General features: G+C 33.1%; 6 protein-coding genes and 1 non-coding gene across 12 annotated transcripts; 3 read left to right on the forward strand and 4 right to left on the reverse strand.

Moving 5' to 3' along the window:
- Positions 1–113: 113 nt before the first annotated feature.
- LOC124945021 (putative L-ascorbate peroxidase 6) lies at positions 114–2,238 on the reverse strand. The gene is made up of 10 exons (XM_047485385.1): positions 2,026–2,238; positions 1,843–1,948; positions 1,545–1,657; positions 1,375–1,445; positions 1,161–1,203; positions 976–1,072; positions 813–896; positions 603–727; positions 464–530; positions 114–314 (listed from the first exon to the last, which is right to left on the reverse strand). Exons 1-10 carry the CDS (start codon positions 2,180–2,182, stop codon positions 209–211), a joined length of 969 nt encoding a protein of 322 aa, XP_047341341.1. The 5' UTR covers positions 2,183–2,238; the 3' UTR covers positions 114–208.
- A 775-nt stretch (positions 2,239–3,013) lies between these two features.
- LOC124945020 (calcium uptake protein, mitochondrial) lies at positions 3,014–5,503 on the reverse strand. The gene is made up of 6 exons (XM_047485384.1): positions 5,352–5,503; positions 4,975–5,198; positions 4,774–4,857; positions 4,390–4,603; positions 3,708–4,004; positions 3,014–3,497 (listed from the first exon to the last, which is right to left on the reverse strand). Exons 1-6 carry the CDS (start codon positions 5,370–5,372, stop codon positions 3,282–3,284), a joined length of 1,056 nt encoding a protein of 351 aa, XP_047341340.1. The 5' UTR covers positions 5,373–5,503; the 3' UTR covers positions 3,014–3,281.
- Positions 5,504–13,888: 8,385 nt separating this feature from the next.
- On the forward strand, positions 13,889–16,969 carry LOC124945983. 2 transcript variants are annotated; one of them, XM_047486526.1, is made up of 5 exons: positions 13,889–14,323; positions 16,017–16,079; positions 16,189–16,251; positions 16,324–16,392; positions 16,549–16,969. In XM_047486526.1, the coding sequence occupies exons 1-5, from the start codon at positions 14,027–14,029 to the stop codon at positions 16,735–16,737; spliced, it is 681 nt and encodes a 226-aa protein (XP_047342482.1). In that variant the 5' UTR covers positions 13,889–14,026; the 3' UTR covers positions 16,738–16,969. The 2 variants fall into 2 exon arrangements, with proteins under 2 accessions (XP_047342482.1, XP_047342483.1); XM_047486527.1 differs by lacking the exon at positions 16,324–16,392.
- A 154-nt stretch (positions 16,970–17,123) lies between these two features.
- LOC124945365 (loricrin-like) lies at positions 17,124–21,249 on the forward strand. The gene is made up of 2 exons (XM_047485791.1): positions 17,124–17,384; positions 18,439–21,249. Exon 2 carries the CDS (start codon positions 18,547–18,549, stop codon positions 19,309–19,311), a length of 765 nt encoding a protein of 254 aa, XP_047341747.1. The 5' UTR covers positions 17,124–17,384; positions 18,439–18,546; the 3' UTR covers positions 19,312–21,249.
- On the reverse strand, positions 19,617–21,068 carry LOC124910071 (leucine-rich repeat extensin-like protein 3; the record flags this gene model as incomplete). Its single annotated transcript, XM_047450694.1, has 1 exon — positions 19,617–21,068. A coding segment is annotated over exon 1 (1,452 nt), but the record flags the coding sequence as incomplete, so codon positions are not given.
- Positions 21,250–21,858: 609 nt separating the features above from the next.
- Positions 21,859–25,580, reverse strand: LOC124945364 (probable E3 ubiquitin-protein ligase RZFP34). 5 transcript variants are annotated; one of them, XM_047485788.1, is made up of 11 exons: positions 25,363–25,580; positions 23,643–24,646; positions 23,473–23,560; positions 23,336–23,395; positions 23,224–23,256; positions 23,063–23,140; positions 22,898–22,941; positions 22,637–22,677; positions 22,466–22,548; positions 22,197–22,400; positions 21,859–22,116 (listed from the first exon to the last, which is right to left on the reverse strand). In XM_047485788.1, exons 2-11 carry the CDS (start codon positions 23,777–23,779, stop codon positions 22,003–22,005), a joined length of 882 nt encoding a protein of 293 aa, XP_047341744.1. In that variant the 5' UTR covers positions 23,780–24,646; positions 25,363–25,580; the 3' UTR covers positions 21,859–22,002. The 5 variants fall into 5 exon arrangements, with proteins under 5 accessions (XP_047341744.1, XP_047341741.1, XP_047341743.1 ...); XM_047485785.1 differs by having other exon boundaries at positions 25,344–25,580; XM_047485787.1 differs by lacking the exon at positions 25,363–25,580 and adding an exon at positions 24,861–25,290.
- On the forward strand, positions 22,754–22,825 carry TRNAP-AGG. Its single transcript has one exon. It is a non-coding gene; the product is annotated as a tRNA-Pro (tRNA).
- Positions 25,581–27,062: the final 1,482 nt, after the last annotated feature.

Consider the following 27,062-nt stretch of genomic DNA (forward strand, 5'->3'; position numbering starts at 1 on the left):
TTTGTTGGATTATGCACTTCATATTGGTCTTTCTTATACTTGTAAGAAATTGGATTATGCACATTATTCTCGTGTGAAGCTAATTCGACGATTAATAGTGTTATATTAGGCCAATTTCTTCTTCTTCGAGCAAATCGCGCCGAATTGGGAATGTTATATTGATATGAAACTATATTACAACAATAAAGGCACAATTCTTTATAGAGTTTCACAAAAATGTTTTCCACTTGGCACCTGAATCCACAAGCTTGATATATGCTTTCTTAAAATCCTCAAAGAACAACTCCTCATTATCAGCATATTTGGAAATCCACCTACAAATATTTCCATTTAAGGTCATTTTAATTCAAATGCTGCTACAAAACCATCATCTTATTACAGCTTTTTTTCCGACTATATATGAAAGGAAAAGCCATGAAAAACATGCCAAATTATCGGCAAACAGCAGTAAAGGAAAAAATACCTTAAACATTCCTTATCATCAACAAGCGATCTATCTGAAGGAAGCCCAATCATGCTTCCCATTCCACCTGCAAAATCGGAAAAAACAAACTATCAGTTGTGTTTCCTGAAAATTTCCGTACAAGAGATAATTTGTTCACCTGAAGATGTCGACCATAGCTTCTGTTGAAGAATTTTAAAATATGAATTATCAAATGTATTTGGGTTTCCAAAACCTTTGCTTCCAAGAGTATGAGCACCAGACAGCACAACAAGTTCTTGAGTACTGCCAAAAGGAATACATACTTGTGGTAAACAAAAAAAAAGAAAAACATCTCAAGAGAAGAAACAAATGAATCGCTGAAACTTACTTGAATCCTTTCTTCTGAAAACTCTGTTTCAGTTCAATGGCATTCAATGATTCTGAAGGAAGTTTATCTTCCTGATCAGGCACCCTATAAAAAAGCATATAAAAGGTGTCTAAAGGTAAAACACTTGAGTCATTTTCTTCGTTGACAACAATTAGTAACTTACAATGCATCTATTCGACCTAATCTAACTGGGATTTTCGGACCACCACACAAGGAAACAGCTTCAGCTCCTGCCACAGCAATCATATCTGCCCACGACACTAAAGGAAAAACACACCACACAAAAAAAATTAAGAAGAAATGTCAAATGGAAGCCTCTATTTGTCCATCATTTTTGTAAGAACTCACCTGGTTTCATCATATCCACTTGTTCTTTAGCTTTCTCTAAAATCTAAACAAAGATGCATCCACTGATGAGAAGTGGTACAAAAGTTGATCAGTCTGGATTATGTTCATGCACAAAATATAAGAACTCGAAAATAGGCACACTTGTCGGACTTAAATATATTATACACGGAAAGGGATTTCATTCAAATGAAAACGTAAAAGTGAGCAAACTTGCCTTGACAGACTTCTTAAGTCCTTTATTTTCTGGTCTGTCTAGTTCATATATTATGGAACCATTCATACCTCCTATAGAAAAAATAAACAAATATCAGATGGTGTATCATTCTTGACAGACAAAGAGTGAAAATTAACACAAAAATCTTTTGAAGATTTCATAATGTAGACCTGTATTTGAATCAATTTCGAAAGTTCCTGCATCATGAAAAACTAAACGAAGTATACCAGCTGCCTTTCCTTTGGTCAGAATCTTCTTTATTTCCTCCACTAGAAAACTATCTCTGAAACTCATATTACCAACCCACAATCAGATTCCAATTAACAAGAACACCATCTTAAACTATGACTAGTTACAAATTCCTAGTTCAGTGAATCTTCAGTTAATAATATATCCAAGTTGAAAAAATAACATGGGAGAAAACCCTAATAATAAAGTTGAAATATTCTGAAAGAATTATTCACGTACTCATCGGCATTAGCAACTGTTCCCATGAACGAATCGTTAAGATGAAGAAAAACTGGAATTATCCCCATTGACATAACCAATCTCCTCCTTTTATGGTCATTTTCTTCTGCAGGTAAAACCGGCAACATTATAAATCGAAAGAAAAACACGGCACGAGATTGCAAAAGAATATGGATATCTAACCAGGAGGAGGAATAGAGGATGCGCAAGAAATCGCCGGAGCAGGTTTTCGAGAAAATTTCAACTTTGATCTGGAATTGGATATGAACGGGAAAAGGTAGAGCTTTAGCTCAGTTGAAGAGAGAAGCAGAGAAGCGTTGTAGATTCCGCCGGTATTCATGGCCAAGGCAGTCAGTCCACTGGTAAGGGATGACAAGTTTCCACTTTTACTTTCTTTCTTTCTTTCTTTCTTTTTTTGGTTTAATAGAAAATGGGATGAAATTAAATCATTTAAATTTGAAATAATTTTATTATTTTATTCTTATAGTCCCAATTTATTTAACTAGGGTGCCAGCTTTTAAAAATTCTTTGAAGATTAACCCAATTCCTAACATATCCTCTTACATCATCCCAATTATTTAATATAATTCTCAAGTTTTTCTTCAATTATTATTAGAAAAAGTATAATTACAATAATTATTATACAACAACAATATGGTGATAATCATAGACTACATAAAATGTTTGGAATAGTCAAAGTAAACACATGTGGTAAAGATTCAACTAAAATCTTCTCCGGATAAGATTTTTTTAGGTCATCACTCTTTTTTACAAGTAGTTAATTTTATTTAGGTCATCACTCCATTTCCCATAAGTCATTGGCAAGATTTACTTAAGTTATCACTCATTTCCATAAATGGTTATTAGAGATTATTCATATTTGGTAGCGGAGATCTTCGCACACACTTTTTTAATATATTTTATAAGAAATTTCTACACAAGTGTTATGTTTTTATCGTTGTGCTTAAACGACTATCTATTTCATAATTTCGTTCCAACGATAATTTTAAAAAAAATGAAAAGTTGTTAGCTTATCTGGAAAAAAAAACACTGGTATATCCATTGAAAAACTAAGAATATAACAAGCCCCATTTTATATCATCAAGGATTAAAACAACCCTGACTATATATAACAACAGATTTACTATCATGATCTGTCCCAAAATTTCACCTCAGAAATATCAAATCTGATATTTTGTTTGTTACTATAGTAAAAAAAAAAGGAGCCCAGTTTTCAGGCCGGGACTTGTATTAGAGAGCTAGTTATACTGTAGTAGCAGAGCATGTTATATAATCAACATTTACACTACTATTAGAAACTTTTTATAAGAAAGTTGAGTCACCAAAGTTACAAAGATAAATTAAGCATATCTAAATGCCTGTATCCCGTATTCCCCCACATCGCCTGCTGTAATAACGTTGATGAAATAGAGCAAACTCTATCCTCTAAAAAGTAAGCTAGAAGAGTTTTTCGAACAGTTCCAGAAGCAAGATAGGAAGTTCATCATACCAGCCTCTGTGGGATGCCCAATATCTCTTACCCTTTTATGTAGAACTCTTAACAGTTCAGTGGAGCTTAAACTTCCATCACGGTTTGTATCAAATATGTGAAAAATTATATCAACCACATTGTCTGTCAAGGAGATGCCGCATACCTGTAAACAACAAACAATTCAGATTGAATTATAAAGGAGGAGGTAGCACAACATCCCAACGCCATGAACCCAATATTTCAATCAAGGGGCTTTCAGTAAGAGTCTAACTTGAGACCTCAAGCACTTAAGTCCAAACTCTTTACACTTAGACTACAGTGGGTGAGTGAGCTTCTTTCCAATTTAAATGTTAAGAAAGTTAAGATGTTTAACCTGGGAAGCAGCCCGCTGGAAATCCTCTCTTGTGAGTAAACCATTTGATTTCCCAAAAGTAAAAAGGGCTAGAGAAAATGACTCCAGGTGTTTTCGTAGATCAGCAAAGCTCTTGAATTCTTCAAATGAAATGCGTATTTTACCAAATTCTGAATCATTGCTCATTTCTTCAACTCGATCAAGCAGCTTGCTTAAATGCTTCATATCAGCCGAAGCAACAATGGATAATGCAAAGTCCTTGGCTGACATAGTCCCGCGTGACTTGTAGTCATAGTGAGCAAATTCTAGCTTCACCATCTTCATCAACATAGAATAGAGAATAAAACAACTTAAGATAACACAAGGCACACACACAAAAAAATAATTGAATTAGGACAATGAAACTATATTTTATTTTTTGTTTTTGCAAAACCAGGTTTTTTTTTTCCTGGAAGAGGCTAGCAAAATAATGTTGGTTAATAATGTTTGGGTATTATAATACCTATGGAATATGCAATCTAATCACTCAAGGGATAAAACAATTCAATATATAATGCACACCTTAAAGAAGAAAACAACAAAGTAGTGCAGAAATTAGTCACTGTCGCATGATGTCCTATATCACTAAAATAGTATGATTTATGTTTCATATCCAAATAGTCATTTTTCTTCATATTTTTTCTTGGTTAAAGTGTAATTATACCTCATCATGAAGAGACTTCAAGAATTGGACAAATTTTCCATATTCGAGATGCTGCTTTCCGTCTTCACCAAAGAAGTACTCAACCAAACCTCCTTCTTCTACTGCTCCGCCAACTTTCATCCCAGGTCGACGCCCATTACTATGGAAAGCCCCTTGTCTATTGTGAGCGCGCATCAATGTCATAATACGCTTGAATTCCTCTCGGTCTATCTCTCTATTGGTGAAGGGAAATAATGAAATCACCAACATGCAGGAGTTGAATACACAAATGAAACAGAGATACAAAATGGAAGAAGGAGCAAGTAAACTCACTTACAGAAGAATAATCTTGAGAAAGTAATGAATACTAGCGATATAAACGTTTTTTTTTTTCCAAACACTCACCCGTTGCAGTCACTGTCGAACATTTTAAAAGCTACGGTAAAGCTTGTCTCTGGGATGCTTAACATTGTAACGAAGAAAATGTACCTGTTACACAAAATTATAAAATATGAGACTAGAAATGAAAATGTCATGGGAGGAAAAGGAAACTTGGGAGAAAGAACTGCTTGAAATCAATTATGCTATGTCCACAACATAACTTACTCTTTAAAGGAAATAAGGCCATCACCGTTCATGTCAAAAAGCATAAATAACTCTGAAGGAGTACAACGTAGGTGTCCAGGACTCCTCTCTCCTCTAAGATATCCATCTCTCACCAGGTTTGATTCAGATGGTGGAAAAACTGGAACAATGGCTCGCATTAGATCATCCGGTGTCATGAAAATATCTCCTTCTGGGGTACGATAAGATGCAAAGTACTCAAAAACCTTCATAAATAAATAAATGTATGAGACATCCATTAAAAGAATATGATGCATAACATATATATTGAAGGCTTTGTCATCGTAGATAAAACAATATTCATGGATATAAAATTAAAATAAAGCATTAAAGTTGCACTTTAATCTCAATATATGCACCTTTTCCGGGGAACTTCTCATCCTTATACGCTTCTCATAGTTGAAGAAAATTTTTCTCCTGTATGTCTCTGCAATGGTGATAAATGATTCATCAAATAGACAATATTGACGAACCAGTTACATAAAATCCTAATGTTTATCAAGTGTGGTCTCAAAGTAAAGGTCATTACAATTACAGTGCTGCGTGTGCCTTTGTCTGCTCACTTTACACAACACAAAAATTCAGATTAAGTAGAAAATATAATCTTTGGAACATAGAATAAGTGTCTCAAGATATTAATACTGTAACTGAAAAGGGACAAAATTTGAAGTTCAACAATAAAATAAATCATTTTTTGGAATTCCCTAACGTCTCTGCCTCAATTAAGCAGAAAACCTTATCTTTGAAAATTTTGATGCAACAGCTATGTTACTACAGGCAACTCTTAAGAACCAACTCGTTACAGTATAAGATAAGATACCAATGAAAGGTTAGGGTTTTACCATTATGGCCATTGTTCATATATATAATTGACAAAGGTATATTGTAGCTCTAAAAAAAGTATACGACTTGAATCTCACTGAAAGTATGAGATTCTAATGTGATGTTTAATAACCCTTAGTTTTCCCAAGTGTTAGAACTTGGCCATTGCATCTCGCAAATGGAACTAGGTGATGATTCTGGAATTGCAGTGTTCACACAGGGAAGGATGATTGTGCATAGCTAACATGCATAAATGTCAATCCAGGTAAGTGGTCAGGGTATTGGACTTAGATCCCTTATCAGAAGATGTATTCAATTTTAATGTGGGGCTTAATAAACGATTAGGGTTTAATAGCTAAGTTTTGACTGTGACGTGGTTCTTCTAAACATTATTACTGCAACGTGATCATGTACCAAGATATCAAATTAGTGTGCACATCATTTACATTTACATTTACATATTGACACCGTAAAAATGCACATTCGACGCCCTAACATTGATCCGTGACTTAACATACATAAATTTCACAAGATCCTAAACCAATTTTCTAAAGAACGAAACATTCTGCATACAGTAACGCCCAAAAAACACAATGAATGTAATTATCACCGCCGCCTATATGAACCAAATTGTATATTATCTAGATTCTAGACCAAAATGACGATAATTCACTGGAGAAACTAGTAAACGTAATACCTGCGAACAGAAATCTGGTATTGGAAGGCTGATCATGATCCAAGCAGGACTCGGCAGTTGAAGTGGCATGCGTTGACCGATTCGCAAGAGGCGAAAATGATTTATCCGATGAAGATGATGCGTATTGATAAGAATAATAACCGATCGTTCCAATGCTGGCGCCTAAGGCAATCTTTGAGAATAATTTATAGAAAGATCTAGATTCTTCTTGAGGAGACTTAAAGTCTACGCCGGAAGCAAGTTCTGGTGGCGGTGAAGCACAGAATGATCGGAATTGAAGCGTTCTGATTGCTGGAATGGATTGAGGAGATCGCCTGATGTTCATCCAAAGAGACATAATGAGTTGTTGAGAGAGAGATCGGATAGAGGGAGCGGGGAGATAATCAAGTCTTCTCTTTTACATGGTTGAGTCGCCGCGCCTTCTTCAGTCAGAGACTACAAAATCTTATCACTAACCACGTTGCGTACAATTTAGGCAATATTTACTTTATAACACTAATATTTCCGCGTCATTATTTTTTTAATAATAAATTATAATTTATTTATTTTTAAAATATTTTAATTAACTTACTCAAATTACCTAAACAATTCAGACTTCTTTTTTTTTTTTTTTATCAAATAATTTTAAAAAATAATAGATGAAACCAGTCAGGCACTATATTTAATAATCATTTTGTAGGTAATCAATTTATTTGATCTTGGATTATTTTTGAGAAATATGGATTATTTTAGGAAAAATTATGTTTAATATTTAGTTTCACATAAGCATATTATTAAAGGTAATTTTATTATTATTATTTATGTACATCATTGGATGTATATGTTTCCTAGAGGATTCGGGGTACCTAAGCCACGGCTGAAACAAAATTCATTTTTTTATTTAATTTAAAAAATAAAGATAAATATATATATAGTATATAAATTCATTATTAGTTAGAAATATTTAAATAATTCAAATTAATCAAAAATTATTTAACTTTCATTTTTATTTATTATATTTCTCATTTCATTAATTAAAATATTAATTTACTTTTTATTTTAAATTATTATTTTTATTTTATCATTATATATTAATATTTTTATTTTAAAAATTACTCAAAAAAATATTTATTTTCTCAAATTTATATATATATATATATATATATATATATATATATATAATCTTATAAACACTTAAATTTTACACTATTCAATTTAAATAAATAAAATACATTAATATTAATTCTAAATTATTTTGAAGAAATATATAATAATAATAATAATAATAATAATAATAAAAGCCTAAGCCATTTGATCCAAACCAAAAAGATTTAGCCAAATGACTAGACCTAAGCTTAAACCCATGCATGTATTAAAACTAGGCACTCCAGGTCCAATGCCAGAATAAAAAGCCCATATGTCCGGTCTGAGATTAAAATAAAATAGTAAGCATCTTTGCAACAACATAAATAAATGGGGAGTCTTCTTGCCAACCTCTCATACAGATTAAATTTTCGATTTCTTTTTCTAAAAAATCGATATATACAAATATATAAATTCTTTTATTTTTATTTGAAACAGAAATTTAAAATTTAGATTTGTGATTTTCTAAAATTAGGAATATACAATAAGTCTCTTCTCTGATACTAGAAAATATGAACTTATATCACAAAACAAAATGAAACAAATTTATAGTTTCAATTTTTTTTTCAAATAAAAAAAATACAGATTTACATATATCTGTTTTTCAGAAAAAGTATTCAAATATTTAAACATGTATGTTCTTCTTTATTTTTTTCGTTATTCCTCCGGGGAAATTGGAGCAAATGACATTAAAGATCCTCTTATTTGCAATCGTGGTCATCATATGATTTTTATTGCGCTGATTACTACTTTATATTTTTTTGACAAAAATACTTTTATCTCATAACGCGATGGGCCTTCACGTTTCGCAAAGGAAAAAAGTTATTTATATAAATACTCAAAAAAAAAATTATTTCGTTATTTTCTTTTCTCTCTTCTCTCTCTACTCCGTCGGATCTCTCTCGCGACGGCGATAGAACTCTAAACGAACACATATACAGATCGACGACTAAAACCCGTTCTAATATCATGTGTTCATCTTATTGTTCATCATACGTATCGATTTATGTTCTTATTTCCACTATTTTCATCTTCAAACCCTAAACCATTAGGTTGTTCTTATTATTATTCATCTTATTGTTCATATTGGTTGTTCATCTTTTCGATGATGATATTTATAGATGGTGCTCTAAATTGGTTCCGTTTCAGGGAAGATTCGTATGATCTCGCGAAGCAGTACCTTCATCACGTGAAGCGGCACGGTGGTCACGCGAAGCGGCACGGGCGTCACGCGAAGGTCCATCGCGTTACGCGAAACGACACGATCGTCACGCATCATGCGTACGTTCTATGGCGGAGTAGTACTTAGATTTGTGTAAAACACCAAATTCGATTTCTATTATTTTTCAGCTTAATGAAGAATGGTTTTCTTTGCTTTGTTTGATTAAAGAATCTGTCATCTGCTCATATTCAGTCCTATTTGTCTGTCTTTCCTTATCAGTTAAGTTCTTAACTATGGTTGAGACTTTTGCTAGGTTTACTTAGTATTTAAGGGATTTAATTTGGATAGATTTAGGTTATACTGAATATTATGAACAAACATTGTATCCTCAACTTCATCAATCTTTTCTTTACTATGTTTTCGTCTCAGTCTATAGGTGTAAATCTCAATCGATTTGAGATTAATTTCAAATAAACTCATTTTCGAATTAAGAATCTATAACTTACAATAATTAAGATTATTTGAAACAATAATTAAGAATCTATAACTTACAATAATTAAGATTATTTGAAACAATAAGGCCTTATAAATTGCTAAAAAAACAATTATCACAAATAACCAAATTTAAGATAATCCAACAATTGGATAACCATCCACTAAACCAGTGAAAAAGATACAACTGAAACAAGTGTATTATTAATCACTTTAAACAGTTGTCTTTATAGGCAATCTTATAACATCAAAAGATACAAAAAAACATTGAACAACGAAAACTTCCAACAAAATCAGAGTCAGAAGGTAAATAAAACGCTCAAGGGATGGCCCTTCGCGTGACGATCGTGCCACTTCGTGTAACGCGACGGCCCTTCGTATGACGATTGTACCACTTCGTGTAATGCGATGGGCCTTCACGTGACGATTGTGCCACTTCACGTAACGCGATGGGCTTTCGCGTGACGATTGTGCTGCTTCGCGTGATCACTATGCCGCTTCGCATAACGCGATAGGCCTTCGCGTGACCACCGTGCTGCTTTGCGTAACACGATAGGCCTTCGCGTGACGACCGTGCCACTTCGCGTGACCATCATTCCGCTTCACGAGATCACACGAATTTTCCATTAAACGGAACCGATTCAGAGCATTATTTCTAAATATGATTATCGAAAAGATGAACAACCAATATGAACAATAAGAACACCCTCATGGTTTAGGGTTTGAAGATGAACATAATGGAAATAAGAACATAAATCGATACGTATGATGAATAATAAGATGAACACATGATATTAAAACGGGTTTTGGTCGTCGATTTGTATATGTGTTCGTGTAGGGTTCCATCGTCGTCGCGAAAGAGAGATCCGACAGAGTAGAGAGAGAAAGGAAAATAACGAAATGAAATTTTTTTTTAGTATTTATATAAAGATTTTTAGTATTTATATAAAGAACTTATTCTCTTCACGAAACGTGAAGGCCCATCGCATTACGCGATGGAGGTATTTTCGTCAAAAAATGCGATGGGGGTATTTTCGTCAAAAAAAATATAAAATGATCACTAGCGCAATAAAAATTATGCGGTGACCACATATGCAAATAAGGGAATCTTTAGGGTCATTTGCTCCAATTTCCCATTCGTCTGCCATACTTTTTTTTCGTTCTCAGTCTGAAAATTATTTTATAGGCGGACGAACCAACATCTTTGATTGAAGTCAACCATCTCGGCTGACCGTTCAGATCAAGGGTTGAGATCCGTCTTTTCCGGTCTTCTTTTTCGACTGAAGTTTATCTCTGATTCTATCTTCTCCGCTGAAGTGAAGAAAAGACGAGGAAGGCGACTATAGAGTATTCGTTGATGTTATCGAAAATGAAAAAGATCAGATTTATCATTTTGTGGAAGATGAGAGGAGGGTGGTCGTCGTTCTTCGTCATCGGATGGGACGTCGACAAGAAGAAAAGAGGGAAAGTGAAAGGGGACTAGGATTTCTAGGAGAAATGAGGAGTCTCTAGGCTGGCTGTTTTATTTTAATTCCAGACCGGACATATGGGCTTTTTATTTTGGCGTTGGGCCTGGAGTGTCGAGTGAAGATCTGTTGTCCCAAGAGACTGTCTCACTTGCTGTCTCAAAGATCAAAACGATGTCATTTTGATAAATGAGACAAATAAAAAATTATATATATGACATAAACCCTAACGGGAAGAATGTCAATTTTACACATCAACTTGTAAGAATGTGTCAAATTTATTTATTAAGTATCAAAATTCTATTTATATATACTAACTTGTTAAAAAGTGTCAATTTTATTTAAAATAACGAAAATGTTAAACACCGTCAATTTTTTCGCCACATGTAATATCCATTTTTTTTTTTAAATTGACATTACTTTAATTATTTTTCAATTTAAATAAAACATTAAATCTTTCTTTATTCATTTTTTCTCTCTCTTTATCTCACAATTATTCATTTTCTTTGAACTTTTCTCTTTCCATTTTCATCTCCATAGGAATGGATTGATTATTTTTCCTAAAATGAAACTAATTAATGAAATTGAGGTTTATTGACCTCTATCTCTCTATACATCATATTATCGTATATTATTTTATCCACTTTTAATTGGAAAGAGAGATAAACACAATCTCTTTATATTATAAACCAAAAATAAATTATATTAAGTTGAGTCTTTATATCTAACCAAACCAAAAAATATATAAAATTAAGAATTGAACTACAATAGGTTCAACTAAAAGGAAATTACATGATTCAAAATTAATAGATTATATTAAATTCACAGTAATTTTTTGTCACACATAATTTATTTTGAATCATGTAATGTCATTTTAGTTGAACTTGTTGTAGTTCAATTATTAATTTTACAGTTTTTTAGATAGTTATAAAGACTCAATTTAATATAGATTATTTTTGATTTATAATATAAAGAGATTATGTTTATATCTCCATTTGAATTAAATTAGGGATAGATGTTGAATGATCTTATTACAAAGATATGGCCTCAATTTCATTTTAGGAAGGGACTTATTTATGCACTCCCTATGCATATTAGAGAGGAGATGAAGAAGGAAATTAAGAAAAAAAATGGATAATTGTGGGATAAGAGAGAAAGAATGGATAAGGACAATTTTTAATGTTTTGTTTAAATGAAAAAATAATCAAAGTAATGACAATATAAAAATAAATAAAAAATATGTGGATATTACATGTGGCAAAAATTTTGACGGTGTTTAATATTTCCGTTATTTCAAATAAATTTGACACTTTTTTACAAGTTAATAGGTATAAATAGAATTTTGATACTTAATAAGTAAATTTGACACCTTCTTACAACTTGGTGTGTAAAATTGGCATTCTTTCCCAAACCCTAACCCCTAAATTCTAAACCTTAAACCTTAAACTCTAAATTTTAAAAAATTATATATATAACATTTTATTTAATATTTAATTTTCTCTTTCCTCTCTCCACTCTCCTATGAGACATCAATTGGGATAGTCTATAGGGAAACCAGATCCGAATTCTTGGAATGCCTAGTAGGCATGGTTTGATCCCAAAATTTATACAATAAAATGGGTAGATTAGTAATATAGTTATCCACAATTATGTTATTTAATTTAATGGAAAAATTTTACTCTAATAATATAGAAAAAAATCATTGGGATCAATATAAATATAAAGAATAAGTACGATTTAAATTTTTTTTCTTATGTATAACTATAAAGTAACAAAACTGCTGTGTAGATCATTTGTCAATCATTCGTTCTTGGTTTGGGACTTTCGCCCCTATCAATCTTATTCGTAGTTGGGAAGGGGAAGGAGTCTAAATCAATGGACATTAATGAACCATCATTGATGGCCGTTGCACATGACATGATCAATTCAACTCAAGGCCCGACGCTAATATAAGTTGCTTACTTGAACTTTAGCGAAGGAAAAAGGCTTCAACTACCGGATAGTTTAAATACTTGAGTTTATGCTTAGGTCTAGCCATTAGGTCTAAGCTTATTTGGTTTGGGTCAAATAGTTTATACTTTGTTTTTTTTATTATATATTTTTCAAAAATAACTTAGAATTAATATAATTTTATTTTTATTTATTTAAATTAGGTAGTCTAAATTTTAATTTGAAGAATTAGATTCATGCAACTATTATACACTTTTTAGCAAAATTATAGTCATCACTAAACCAACAAATTTTAATAATTTTTTTTTTCTGAATAAATTTGAAGTTGAACTCCATGAGTATTTATTTTTTCTATATAATCTTAATGGATTTATTTTCTTTATAAATATATTTGATGTTAATTTAATTATAAAATTTTAATTTTAAAAAAATCAAATCAATTGAATTTTAATATTGTTCAGTATAAACAGTATAATACCGATAACGAAATTGTGGTATACCGTCAATATTCATTATTATCGGTATGTTGCTGTACCGATTCCGATATTTCGGTAAAGAACAATAAGATAATGATAATGATATGACTTTTGTATACTGAAATTTTACTGTATATATAAATAGTTATTGTATATCCCTAATTATACAATCTTTATGTCAGATGCGCGGAAAATTTATTTTTATAACTAACATTAAATTGTCAAGTAATATTTTTAGGCTCCATTTTTTACCATCAAAGTGAGACATTATAGAAACAAAGTTTATGATAAAAAGAGATGACACTGTTAATTTGAAGACCAATTGAACATTATCTCCTTAAAATATGCACAAATTTCAAAATTTGAAATATATATATATATATATATATATATAAATATATATATTAAAGTTGAAGTGTCATAATATTAAAAAAATGATTAGAGGGAATCTAAATTAAAATATCACAAAAAAAATACGGAGAGAAAAGATGACTGAAACCAACGGTGCGGATGAAATCTGAGGCGACTTGTAAGTAGGAAAACCCTAATGTGAGAGGTTTCCATGACACGTTGGACCAAGCGGGGCCCATATTAATGAGAGAGAAAGTTAGATGGTATGTCTGTGACGCAACTGTTTAAAGTTTTTAAAAATAAATAAAAAAATAAAAATAAATAAAAGGATAGAAATTAAAGCTCCTCTTCATGCATTCTTTTCTTTGTTATTATTGTCAAGGTTTCTTTCTTCTTCTCTCTTCACTATCCTCTCCGCCCATCCCTGTACTACATTCTCTCTCTATACTCTCTCTCTTGTAAATTGGCGGTTTCCAGTTCTATCCAGAGGAAGAAGATGATGCCTGCTGCTGATGTTTGGGTGACATCGGCGATGAGTGATGATTCGGCGGTGGTGGAGCTACTTTTGCGGTTAAAACAATCGTCTGAGGCCTTCAAAATCCAGCTATCACTTCTTCCACCGACGAGATGGGGTAACCGTAAGCTTCGATCAACTACGGCGAGGAAGGAGCAAACGGAATCGACTAGGCGCAGTCCGACGACGCCGCTTTCGTGGAGCGGCGGCGGAGCATTAGCTAGCGACTCGTACGACGAGTACGAATCTTCTGATGTTTATTCCGTGAGCAGATCTAAGGTATCTACGTCTTCTTATATATATATATATATACTCTGCTTTCACCTTGTCTTCTAAGTTCTACCTCATCTACTAATCGTCTGATCTATTTCTGCTCGAAGATTATCGATCTCAAACTCCTGAAATTCATCATGATTCATCCTGTCAATGTTCTTATGAATCGATTAGCGAAGATCTAGACGAACGTGTGTTTCGCCTATTATTTCAGTTAGCGATTTGTTCTGCTCCTTCTTTCAACGTGATATATTCTCGTCTTCACTTCAGGCGGCAAATAACTGTTCGGATTGCCGATTCCTCTCTTCCTTTAGCTAATCGAGTTACTCTTCTGAAATCTAAACTCCATCTCATTGATTGAAAATCTCGATTATCGTGGATCTCGAGTTCTACGTCGGCAAAAGCGGTTTCGGCAAAAGCGGTTTCAGGCTGATTGTTTGCCTTTATCGTTTTATTTTACGGTTATGTCCTTTGAGATGATGAGCCAATCCAAATCACGTGGATACTTTGTCCTTGACGGTTGCCGATCTGGCGATTTGTTTCCTTATTAACCGCGCGTTATATAAATTTTGTTTGCTCGTGGATTCTCTCTAGAGCAATTATTTTTCTCATATATTATCAAATAAAATAATTTAAGCTTAGTTTATTTAAAGTTTAAATACTTTATTTTATAAATAATTAAATCATGGTTACAGGATAGGATCTTGTTATACTTTGATATTATATGGTTATTTGGGTTTATATGAAAATAAGAAAAATAAGTATAGATATTTTGATATTTTAAAAATGTTTAAAATGTGTATTTGGGTATTTTATTACATATAGTTTGTTAGAAGATCAATCAAACAAGCCCTAATTATGTTGTCTACGTTCAGACTTCAGATTCAGAAAATTGTTGACTTATTGTACATATATATTCTATTTTGCCATTTAGTTATTATATGTTTTATATTTATATACTTGTTTATTAATTTGTACTTGATAATATTATGAATTATAATTATAATTATAATTTAATTAAAATAATTCTTAACCAAAACTTGATATGGGAAAAGTTTTAGCTACTTTTGAAAATAAAATTTAATTTTGGATGAAGTTGTAGATGAAGCTTTTTAATTAATTTTTTTTTGTCAAATAATATTGGTTATGGAGCTCATGACAGCAAGTGGGTTATTAATCAGCCCATTGACAAAGCACAATGTATTTTTTAACTTTATTTTCTTTCTATTTTGATTTGGTTAAAAAAAAACTTTTTATCCAAAATTAATCTAATCTATTTAAATAATATTGTGGATTATAATATATAAATAATTAATTAAAACAATCCCTAAACCAAACAGCTCACACTTTACTAACACCTTTTTCTTTGTCCGGGAAGAATCTCCTGAATAGTTTATTTTATTTGACGGAAATGCCCTTGTAGAGCAAAATGGGGGCATTTAGTCCATAAAAAGCTTAGGGGTTGTTTGATTTAATTTATTTGGACAAATTGTTTATAAATTATACTCAATATTAATTTCTAACATTCTTTTAAGTTAGTATATAGGTTAATATATTAAAGTTCACTAATATTGTAAAATTATATTATAATTACTTTATCTATCAATTACTCTGAAAAGGGAATTTCAATTGGTCTATTCTTGATTCAATTGGCATCATATGTTCTTACTAACTTTGATGGGATATTTGTTGTTCTCAGGGCGCTTTACACAATGACATTGCTTCTATTTCCTCAAGCAGCAAGAGATCAAGAAAAAATAAGGTAAATCACCTTCTTGTGATGTGAAGGGTAATTGCTAACATAGTTTGTACTCTTTTTGTAATTGATTGTTTTTTTATCTTTGATTTGTGAATTAAACTCGTGATATTAGACTTTTGGCGAGCTTCAGGAAGAGGAGAACTTGCAGTTGAAGGAAAGTATACATTTAAATAAGGTAATAAAAATTAGAGGCTTATTTAAATTACTTGAAAGAATTGAAGCTAAGGGACATATATTGTTTATAAAGGAATTAGAGAACTTGCGGATAAACCTTGAGGAACAGAAAGCCAGAAATGAGAGTTTGAAGAGAATTAAGGTTAACCAATTTCTAATAAATGGTTGATACAAATATTTGAATGTGGTTTGAATGATTATTGTAGTGAAAACATTGCCAATTTTTTCAAGCTTTTCAGAAGACAAAATTGTAACTCATTTCGCAGTTGTATATCTAAGCTATTTTATTTCTTTGTAGAATGACATCTTGTTACAATCAGCCGATAAGACGGAAACAAGAACAGTTGAGGCTTTTGCATTTGAACGTGGAATTGGTGGTAGCCGGACACCACCTTGTTTAGTGAGAAACGAAAACAAGAACACGGATCGGAGGAACTTTATTCTACCTGATCTAAACATGGAGCCTGCTGAAGAGGATGAAGATTAATCAATCTGATGATTTGGTAGTGATTCATGAACTGGAATGAATGTAGCCAATGTGAAAGTAAAGAAATTTATCATGGTTATATATGGCATAAAAAATGTGCATTTTTTTATATGATCAGTTTTTTTGTTGGGTAAAATGAAGCAGAGAGTTTCTCTAATGGTAGTAAGCATAAATTTGCTTACAAATTAATGATATGATATATAATAAACCTATAGAAATCATTTCCTTTTGGTTGCTTCAATATTTTCTAGTAAATTTAAGATTTTGCTAGTGGCTAAACCTAAAGCCTTTTCTTTTAAATTAAGTTAGCAAGAAATATAATATTTTTATTTTAAGTTAAATTAAGATATTATAAATTATCAGAACCGGTGTAAACTGTCAAATTCGCGCCGGTTTTCATTTCTCTTGATCTGGCCGCGCTCTTTCTCTTTCTCTTCTGCGTTTTTCTTCGTCTTCTTCGTGAAGATCTTCTTCTAGCTAGCTGCGCGCGGCATTCTAATGTCTTCTTCTCTGTTGCCTCTTCTTCTGGCCGACTGGACGAGGAGGCGATTAGGTTTTGGCGAGGAGTCATTCGGCTAGGGTTTTGCTGACTGGAGTAGTTCTTCTCCCGCATTAGACCAGCGCCGGCTCGTTTTCCTTCCTTCCAGGTTTCGATATTCTTCTCTCGCATTCCTTCCTTCCAGTTTTTGTTTGTTTCATTGAAACTTGAATGTTGACATGATTGCTAATAATTTTAATTTCTGGATTAGATTACCTTAGATTTATTTTCGTTTTTCAATGTAATTAGTTATCCTTATGAGAATGGACGATGTATTGTTCTAACTAATTTAGGATTGATTGAAATGCATTTGGTTGAGTAGAAGCTGGATTTCCTTTCCGAAATGGATGCCGATAGGTTCTGCCAAATCCTGTTTGCTCACCTGTTGTAGTTCTTAATGTGTGATTATTTGATATCAATCTTTATTTCTAATGCTTCTCCCTTTCTCATCTTTAGTTCTTACTTTGCTCTTAGCATGTTAACTTGTTAAGTGCTCTTCTCTCCTATCCTTGTCTCAAACTCTATTTTCTTTCATTTCAATCATTCACAGCATCAGATTGTAATACTCTATCAAGTTTGTAATCTTCTAATTCAAGGTTTTCAGCCGAAATCAGAGTAGGAAGTGATTAGAGAAAGAGAGGATAAATGACTTCTAACACATTTTCTTCAATGGAAAATTAGGAATAACATCAGATTGTAATACTCTATCAACTTTTTCTCTTTGTTATTGTCTTTTCATTGTTTGTATTTCTGTATGAAGTGTAAAAATATCGCATCTCGTGTTCATAAACTAATAATAATAATAATGCAGTTAGCCTCTTGAGTTTCTGTTTCAGAGTGGTATGAGTTAATTAATGGAAAAGAAGGATTGGCATGTGTATGAGAAAAGAGGACTTGCAGAAGAGGAATTGTTCTCATTAATTTATATAGAGTTCATGATCAGCTATATATAATAATAATAATAATAATAATAATAATAATAATAAAGTCATGAAATAGAGAAATTAATCTAGTATTGGAATTTATTGCTATTTCTATATATGGAAATTACTTGATCAAACAAGGTACGTACTTTTATCTACTCTCATAACTTGATGTTATTCGTAATATAGGAAAAAATCCTACTTCTCTTGTCTTCTTCAATATTCTTTCTTTGTCAGAAGGATAGTGAGCTGGGAAACCATTAATTAAAAAGTGAGGGTGTAACCGGCAAAGAAGGTGGTGGTGGTGGTGATTGTTTTTCTGGAGTAGGTAGAGGATCAACGCAGACAATGGGTGGTGGTGGTGGTGGTGGTGGTGGTAGGTTTGCAGATGGTGGTGGAAGATTTTCAGATGGCGGTGGTAGGTTTCCAGATGGTGGTGGAAGATTTTCAGATGGCGGTGGTAGGTTTCCAGATGGTGGTGGAAGATTTTCAGATGGTGGTGGTTGGTTTTCAGATGGTGGTGGAAGATTTTCAGATGGTGGTGGTAGGTTTTCAGATGGCGATGGAGATGGTGGTAAAAGGTTTTCAGATGGTGGTGGAAGATTTTCAGATGGTGGTGGAAGGTTTTCAGATGGTGGTGGAAGATTTTCAGATGGTGGTGGAAGGTTTTCAGATGGTGGTGGAAGGTTTTCAGATGGTGGTGGAAGGTTTTCAGATGGTGGTGGAAGGTTTTCAGATGGTGGTGGAAGATTTTCAGATGGTGGTGGTAGGTTTTCAGATGGTGATGGAGATGGTGGTGGTGGAAGGTTTCCAGATGGTGGTGGAGATGATGGAAGATTTTCAGATGGTGGTGGTGATGATGGTGAAAGATTTGCTGATGGGGGTGGTTGTTGGTTTCCAGATGGTGGTGGAGATGATGGAAGATTTTCAGATGGTGGTGGTGATGATGGTGAAAGATTTGCTGATGGGGGTGGTGATGATGGTGGAAGATTTTCTGATGGTGGTGATGAGTGTGGGCTGTTAATGAGTGGCAAAGGGGATAACAATGGAGATGAGACTGGTGTTGCAGGTTGTGGAGAATTAGGAGTAGGTGATATTGATGGTGGCGGATAAGATTCATGTATTGGACTGATTGATGGTAATGGAGGTTGGATTACTGCTGTTGGAGGAGGAAAGGATGAAGGTGGAGGCGATTCATGATCAGGTGGTGAAACTGTTGTTGGCGGTTGCGATGGCGGAGTTATTGGTGAAGATGAAGAAGAATAAGGAGAGGAAGAAGGTTGCTCATTTGAAGGTGTTGGCGATTGCGATATTGGTGATTGTGGTGAATTTATTGGCGATGATGAAGAAGAAGGTGTGATGGGTGATGATGATGATGATGATGATGGCGACTGAGAAGGAGATAGGGTTGTTGTTGAGGGTGAAGGTGAAGGTGGCAGTCTTTCAGGTGATATTATTGCTGTTGGTGAGGGGGATGGAGAAGAAGAAGAAGATTGCCCTGAGGGACTTAATTGCGATGGTAATGGAGGAACTGATGATGGCGATGGTGAGATCGGTGAAAAAGGACTAGGCGTTACCACTGGCGGCGATGGCTGACTAGTCGGCGGTGTTACTGGCGTTACCACTGGCGGCGATGGCTGACTAGTCGGCGGCGTTACTGGCGTTACCACTGGCGGCGATGATTGACTAGGCGGGATTACAGGCAACACCGGTGATGATGGTGATGGTGGTGTTAATGTGGGTGCACCATTACACTTACAAACAGTAGGCGGTAGTGAATAAAACCCATCACATTGTCTCCTTGATCTCTGAAAAGGCCTTCCAGAAAAACAATTCCTCCGATCATCAAAATCCGCCGAACTCAAACAAATGGTTGATTCATCCTTAAAATAATTACCATCATAAGTAATATTCTCCAACCTGGGAAGATCACACAACTCATCACCAATCTCTCCAGAAAACATATTCCGACCCAAATTCAACACTTCCAAACTCCTCATCTCCTTCATACTCCCCGGCAAATTCCCAACCAACTGATTAAAACTCAAATCCAACACAGTCAGATTCTTCAACTCCCCCAATTCCTCCGGCAAGCACGACTGAAACCCATTCCTCGACAGTATAATCTGCTTCAATGTCGCCGACATATTCCCCAAGCTCTTAGGAATACAACCCCTCAACTCATTATTCGCAAGCACAATAACAGAAGCCGTCGATTTCCCAAAATTCTCAGGCAATTTCGACGAGAATCTATTATTGTTCAAGAAAATAGCGTCCAGTTCTTTCTCAAACAGCTCCTCCGGCAGCTTCCCCTCGAATTCATTAAACCGAATATCCAAATACTTAAGCTCCGGCAAGCGCAAGACGTGAGTAGGAAACCTACCGGAGAATCGGTTATTGCTGAGATCCAATTCAAATAGGAGTTTCAGGTTTACAAAAGTGTAAGGAACCGTTCCGCAGAAGCGGTTGGAGTTGCCATGGAACAAAGCTAGATCAAATAGTAGGCCTAATTCCTCAGGGAGGTGTCCGGCAATGTTCTGTTGATTGACGTCGATTCCGGCGACAGTTAGTTCGCGTGGGCAGTCGGGTGCAGGTGCACAGAAGATGCCGTTGTAGTTGCATACATTGGATCCAACCCAATTTCTAGTTACGCCATATGGGTCGGATAGGATGACACGCTTCCAAGCTTGCAAGGCAATGTAAGCAAGCTTGAGTTTTGAATTGTCGAATATTAGAGACGGGTCGATCGCGAGTTCATCTTCTTCTCCTGATCGGCCATGGTTATGGGACAAGAGTTGTCTATATAATTTGACTGATTCTACTTCTTTAGTTAGGAAAGATCTGGTAGAGGCTGTTGTTGTTGTTACCATAATAATAATAATAAGAATACATGGTAATAAAAATGAGAAGGAATGGTTTCTAAATTTCATTGCTTTAAAAGAATAGAAAGAGATGGATGTTTGTAGAGTTTGTGTGTGTTGGGGGGTGACATTTATCCTGTTTAGGGAGGAATTTACGTTGGACTAAATTTATTATGTTCTTTAATTTTCACTTTGGTTTGTCAGTTATTCTAAGACAGTAATTAATATGCGTTTCATGGAGTAATGTTCATGAGTTAGTTCTTAATTGATCAAGTGAGGACTTTATTCAATTTTTATTGTCAACTTACGGGCTTGTTTGGTTTAGTTTAAAGACTAAAATATACTCAATTCACATGCTATGCTATTGAAAAGAAGTTAAATTGTGTATATATATATATATATATATATATATATTTATTTGTAGCAAATAGTTCAGAAAAAGCTTACCAATGTGATTAATTCCGTATCCAAACCGATCCAAATAGCTATTTCGGTGGATTGTACTCACTAATCATCAATAACTATCAGATTTTAAATAAATTTATAGTTATTATTAGACAAATAAAAAATTGATTTATTCACTACATTATCTTATCATTATTATAAATATAAAAAAAAATTAACTATAAAAATTATAAAAAAAAGTGAGAAACATTAATTAGAAAAAACATATTAAGAAATAAAGAAAAATGTAAATTGAATTATCTAGATAGGTTTTATAACTGAATCGATTTTATCTCTTTACTCACCTCTGAAACATAACAAATTGCGCAACCAACCAAAAGTTGTATTGAATATAAAAGAGTATAGAGCAGCAGTAATGCATATAAAATATAGTTTACATGAAACAGCTAAAGTAATATGGAAAAAAACATGTAGGATTGTTGCATAAAAAGGGAAAACTATAGTGTAATGAAAATATATATCAACCACCTTCATATTCTTATTCACCCCTAGTTATCCTTGTATTGTAAGACTTGCATTTAGAACATTTCTGAGCAACAATATGATACTTCACCTCTCCACTACATCCACAATCATTGCACAATATCCATACCTGATCATAATAATAATAAATATATCATATTATTGTTTATTTAGTAAAAGTAAGAAAGATATATAATAGTATATATATACCACTTTGTGTGTGTAAGGCGCTGGCATTGGACTTGAAGCAATTTCCAAATCAAATTTCTCCCACACCTTTGACATATCGCAAACCGACTTAGAACAAAGAGGACATGCATACTGATAATGTTCTCGCATCTCCTTCAGACAGTTCTTGTGAATTGTGTGCCCACATGGCATCACGGTTACGTCGTTTCTAGATTCGAATAGATACTGCATATCTTTTGTGTTATTTTATTGATTGGAAATCATCTACAATAGGAAAAAACATTATATACCTCAAAGCAAACCGGGCAATTGTGATGCATTGCTCCTTCAACACAAGGATGACTATTCTTCAAAACAACTGAATAACAGCATCCTGCACTCAATTATTTTTATTTTATTACCAACAAACAACAACCATTTCTATTCAACTCAAATATAGTGTTTGTCTTTTAATCAATTACCGCATTTATAGCAATGAAAGAAATTTTCTCGACCTCCAATCCTGCAACATAAATTATATATCATTTAGTTTATTTAGATATTTTACAACAAAAAACAAATCATAATAAATCACAATTGGGCATTTGGTCTAGTGGTATGATTCTCGCTTAGGGTGCGAGAGGTCCCGAGTTCAATTCTCGGAATGCCCCCAATGTTTTTTTTTCTTTTTTTTTTCAAATAACCCAAGATGGATTATAATGTGTTATATAGAGTATTATTACCTGCATATACCACATCCGGTACAATGATACTGCCTTTTTGATACCTGTAAAAGTGAAGTTAATACAAAGAGAAAACGTTATAAAGTGATGTGATATACTTCAATTGACTCGAGTAAAGCTTAAACATTCAATTTGTTTGCATAAAAACGGAAGAATCTAACTTACGTCGTCATCAAACAGCTTGCATGTTTCGCAGAAGTATCTTCCCATGCACACTCCACAATTAACACAAACTTGACCAACCTGGCAAAAACAGATAACATAATATAAAGTAAGATCTTCGTCAAAACCGGTTTTTATTATAGCTTAAAACATTATGTACTTACATCTTGTTCAGTGTCACAGAGTAAGCATATAACCTGCAAACAAGTCATAATCAAACTCGACAAACCGTTACAGGAGAAGAAGAGCATATACAAACAGAACTATTCACAAAACCTTTTCAACATGGTGCCGTTGAATGTCATGTCTATGCTTCCAGTTAATAGAAATAATGTTCTGCAAAAAGGTAAATGTTTATCCAATATTATTGACAGACAAAGCAAATATTCAGTTGGGATGGATATGAAAAGCACCTTAGCCTCATTATGACAATGATGACAGCCAAAAATTTCGTTGCAGCATGGAGCTCTAATACGACACCTATGGCGATAATGTGGACACCTAGTATAAGCAATCACACAAATTAGAAAAAGAAGAAGAATAGGGTTATCATGTAAAGTAGTTGACAAAGGCAAAACTGTACCCGAATTCCATGCATCCTTTATCAAGAACAACGTTTGCATCTGTATCACATACTGGTTCTTCAATTGGAACAAGCACTCCAGGAGGAAGATCCAAAGAGTTTAGTGAGCCAGAATGATGAAGAGCTGTCTCCGCCATTTAGTATTTAAAATGGAATTCAAGGCCAACTAAGCTCTGGGAATGAGCTCAAAATACCTGCATTTAGCAAGAAGTTAAGGGAAAAGCACAAATCCTACAAAGGCATATTATTTTCCCATCAAACCAGGCTAAAATCCATGAGAATGTTGTTTCTCGCAGGTGGCAGACCAGTTGAACCCAGCAACTACAAAATCTCCAACCAGCAAGACTCCAACAGATCGACTCATCAAACAAATATTTCTACAAGAACCCATAATAACGACTAAAATGAAGCCATTGAGCAACTGCAAGTTCCCAATCTGTGTGGATAGTAACCATTTCATAATCACTTGATTCTACTTGATTCTTGAAGAAGAAGACGAAGAAGAAGAAGTCAGTCCATGTCCATCTACACACAGGACATCACTTTATCTTTACCTATGGTGAAAGCAAATAGATCACAAAATCAAATTTCTTCTAAATGTGATAAAGGGAATGAGAACAGGAAATTTCAGAGACCAGTTGAGTTGATTGTCCATCAAGAACAAGCCTACCTTAATCTGCAGTCTTGAATATGTGCCACCTTCACATCATGAACTTAAAACGAGGAGAAAAGAAAAGAAAACCTATGACCAATAAACTATATGTGCTTCCCATTGGATCTGATATCAGCAAGGTCATTTCGTTTGTGAGTGCTAATTGGACCTAGCATTCACATGCACTTTTAAGTTCCAATTAAGCTTTAACATTGCTTCTGTCAGCCATGATATTGACATGTACAAAGAATGAAGGGGAATTTAACTGAAGATGATCTCTCTGGCAATCTGGCGCTTCTGGAAAGATTGGACTCTCTTTGCAAATGGGAAGAAAGCAACTCCAGACAGAAATCTAGGTGTTGAAGAAGGATAATAGCAAATAAAGCCAAAGAACAAAAAGGATATTAGCAATGAAAGCCATCACGATTCACAATAGTCTCAATAAGGTATTTGGATGGAAGTTGAAGAAATTTGTCTAGTTAGGATAGCACAATTCTGAGTTGTTATTATTATTATTAGTTCTTCCTACAAGAAAGAATCCTATAAAAAGACTTAATCAATTTCACCTGTTAGTGAAGCTGCTATTATTCAACCAATATCAATCACTTAAACATTAGCTTGATGTGTAGAATCCTTAATGCTTAATAGTTCGGCTCTTAATTCACTTTATCTTGATCTCAATTATGCACTTAGTCAAAACTGCAGCTAAGTAATATACTCCAATCCGGTCATCATATAGAATACAAAGAACGATCAAAAACACATCAACAAGCAGTTATTAGTTAAGCAAATCTGAACGAAATATCAGGATTCGTCTGCAATCGCGATCAATTAGACGATAAGGAAATGGAATTCACGTCACAGAACGATTCAATTGCCTTTTGCATACATTATTTCAGAACTTCCAACTTTAGCAAGCAAATAGTAATCAAATCGCAAACAATAAGCATTCTCAGAACTGGAAAGTACAGTTTTATGAGAAAACACAGTTCAATCACGGCATAAGCAGATCAAAGAAGAATAAGAAACGTTTTCTTATAAAAACGAACTTTCGCTAAGAAAACAGACGGATGCTTGATGATTCCGGTGGAATTTTCCGACGACTACAAGCTTCCGTGATGATCTCCAGCGGAGTATATTTGAGATAATTACAGCAACCGTTTATGAGAGAGAAAAGTGGATATTGAAAGTAATGTGACCGAGCTTTTCTTTTATACGGCCACTTAAACTGACTATGACTATGTGGCTTCGAGAAATTGCGCCAAATGTTTGTCCATTTACAAAATTACCCCTTTAAATTAGGATGAGTTGGATTTTGGATAAATATTAAAATACATCCCTTAACTCTTCAAACACTTTAATTTTTCCTTAAACTTTACATTTTATAGATATTTAAGAAAATAAAATTTGTGCTGAGATTCATATATTAGGAAATCGATAATCAAACCTTTTTAAGCACAACAAATCTCAAATATGACAGGACAATAACCCATAATAAAATAAAAATCTAATTATAAAAAAATATTAACTTTTAAATAAATTAAAACAAAACTAGATATATAATTAGACATATCGAAATGATAGGTAGGAAAAAAAGAAAACAAATTGAAATACTCTTTCAAAGTAAGATAAGAGTTGTTCGGGTGGGAAAAGCAATAAAATATTGTAGCCGCTAAAACTTTTTAATTCTATCTATTTCAGTTGAGACTAATTTGATTTTGATTTATTTTAGTTATTTTTTAATTTCTTTTATGAATTTAAAAAAAAAAATCAACTCTATTAAATCAATATATTGTAAATTTATAATCATCATATTATTTAATTATCAACTAAAATACAAAAAAAAAAATATTTTTATTAAATATTTTTTATAATTTATCTTAAGAAAATATCAAAAACTCATTTTCTACTAATAATTTTTTTTTTTCACAACAACTCATAAAAGATTTTAAAAACAAGGTCAAACAAGTCTTGATGTATTTTTAAGACATAAATATAATTTCTACATGTAGCATGATGTTGGGCTAATTAGAAGTTTTATTGGATTTTTTTTGAAAATTAAGTTTTGTTATATTTAAAAATATATATATTTGATAAAAAAAAGGTTATTTAAAATATTAATTGGTTGAATGCTATAATGATATTTTGTATTTAAATTTATAAAATATATAAAAATATTTAGCTAATAATTTGAGTGATTAAATTGCTGAAAATTATTAAAAACTGTTTTTAATAAATTAAAAACCTAAAAAAATCAAATATGTAACAGTTTATGATGAGCTTCATAACATAACTAATTATATATTTTTTTAAATCAACAAAAATTGCTCTGAGCAAATTTATTTATTTTAAATAATGTTTATTTTTATATAAAAAAAAGTCAATATTTTCACCAACAAAATTTAAAAAACACACCACTAAATGGCCCAGTGTAGGATCGGAAATTTTGAACCCGGCACTAAAATACGAACCGAATCGAACACGAAAAAATTATGTTAAGGGCATTTTTTTAATGTCAAAATTGGGTCGATCAGAAATGATCTAAAGTAGACTCGATAACCCGTTTACAAGTTTGGTTGAATTTCGTGTTATTTTTTTATACTCACTTACTCACTCATTTTATCTTATATGAATTTATTTATGATTTAGCTTAATTTTTGTTGTGCTGATGCCATTTTAATTTTAAACAAATATGTGAATTAATTACATCGGTTTGAATTCGAGTTGAATTAGGTAAATTGTGTCAATCAGGACTGGTTTGGGTCAAT

The sequence above is a fragment of the Impatiens glandulifera genome, chromosome 7 (genome assembly GCF_907164915.1).
Source record: "Impatiens glandulifera chromosome 7, dImpGla2.1, whole genome shotgun sequence".
NCBI lineage: Eukaryota > Viridiplantae > Streptophyta > Magnoliopsida > Ericales > Balsaminaceae > Impatiens > Impatiens glandulifera.

Coding starts and splice junctions, on each gene's coding strand:
- LOC124945365 (XM_047485791.1), top strand. CDS start 18,547: ATGGGTGGTGGTGGTGGTGGTGGTGGTGGTAGGTTTGCAGATGGTGGT.
- LOC124945364 (XM_047485788.1), bottom strand. CDS start 23,779: ATGGCGGAGACAGCTCTTCATCATTCTGGCTCACTAAACTCTTTGGAT. Junction 23,257..23,335: donor AACGGCACCATGTTGAAAAG/GTTTTGTGAATA, acceptor ACTTGTTTGCAG/GTTATATGCTTACTCTGTGA. Junction 22,549..22,636: donor CTTTCATTGCTATAAATGCG/GTAATTGATTAA, acceptor AATTGAGTGCAG/GATGCTGTTATTCAGTTGTT.
- LOC124945020 (XM_047485384.1), bottom strand. CDS start 5,372: ATGAGAAGTTCCCCGGAAAAG. Junction 4,604..4,773: donor TTCGACAGTGACTGCAACGG/GTGAGTGTTTGG, acceptor CTTCACCAATAG/AGAGATAGACCGAGAGGAAT. Junction 4,005..4,389: donor TGAAGTCTCTTCATGATGAG/GTATAATTACAC, acceptor ATGTTGATGAAG/ATGGTGAAGCTAGAATTTGC.
- LOC124945021 (XM_047485385.1), bottom strand. CDS start 2,182: ATGAATACCGGCGGAATCTACAACGCTTCTCTGCTTCTCTCTTCAACT. Junction 1,073..1,160: donor AGTGGATATGATGAAACCAG/GTGAGTTCTTAC, acceptor TTTTTCCTTTAG/TGTCGTGGGCAGATATGATT. Junction 531..602: donor GCTATGGTCGACATCTTCAG/GTGAACAAATTA, acceptor CCGATTTTGCAG/GTGGAATGGGAAGCATGATT.
- LOC124945983 (XM_047486526.1), top strand. CDS start 14,027: ATGATGCCTGCTGCTGATGTTTGGGTGACATCGGCGATGAGTGATGAT. Junction 16,080..16,188: donor AGAGATCAAGAAAAAATAAG/GTAAATCACCTT, acceptor TCGTGATATTAG/ACTTTTGGCGAGCTTCAGGA. Junction 16,252..16,323: donor AAAGTATACATTTAAATAAG/GTAATAAAAATT, acceptor TTGTTTATAAAG/GAATTAGAGAACTTGCGGAT.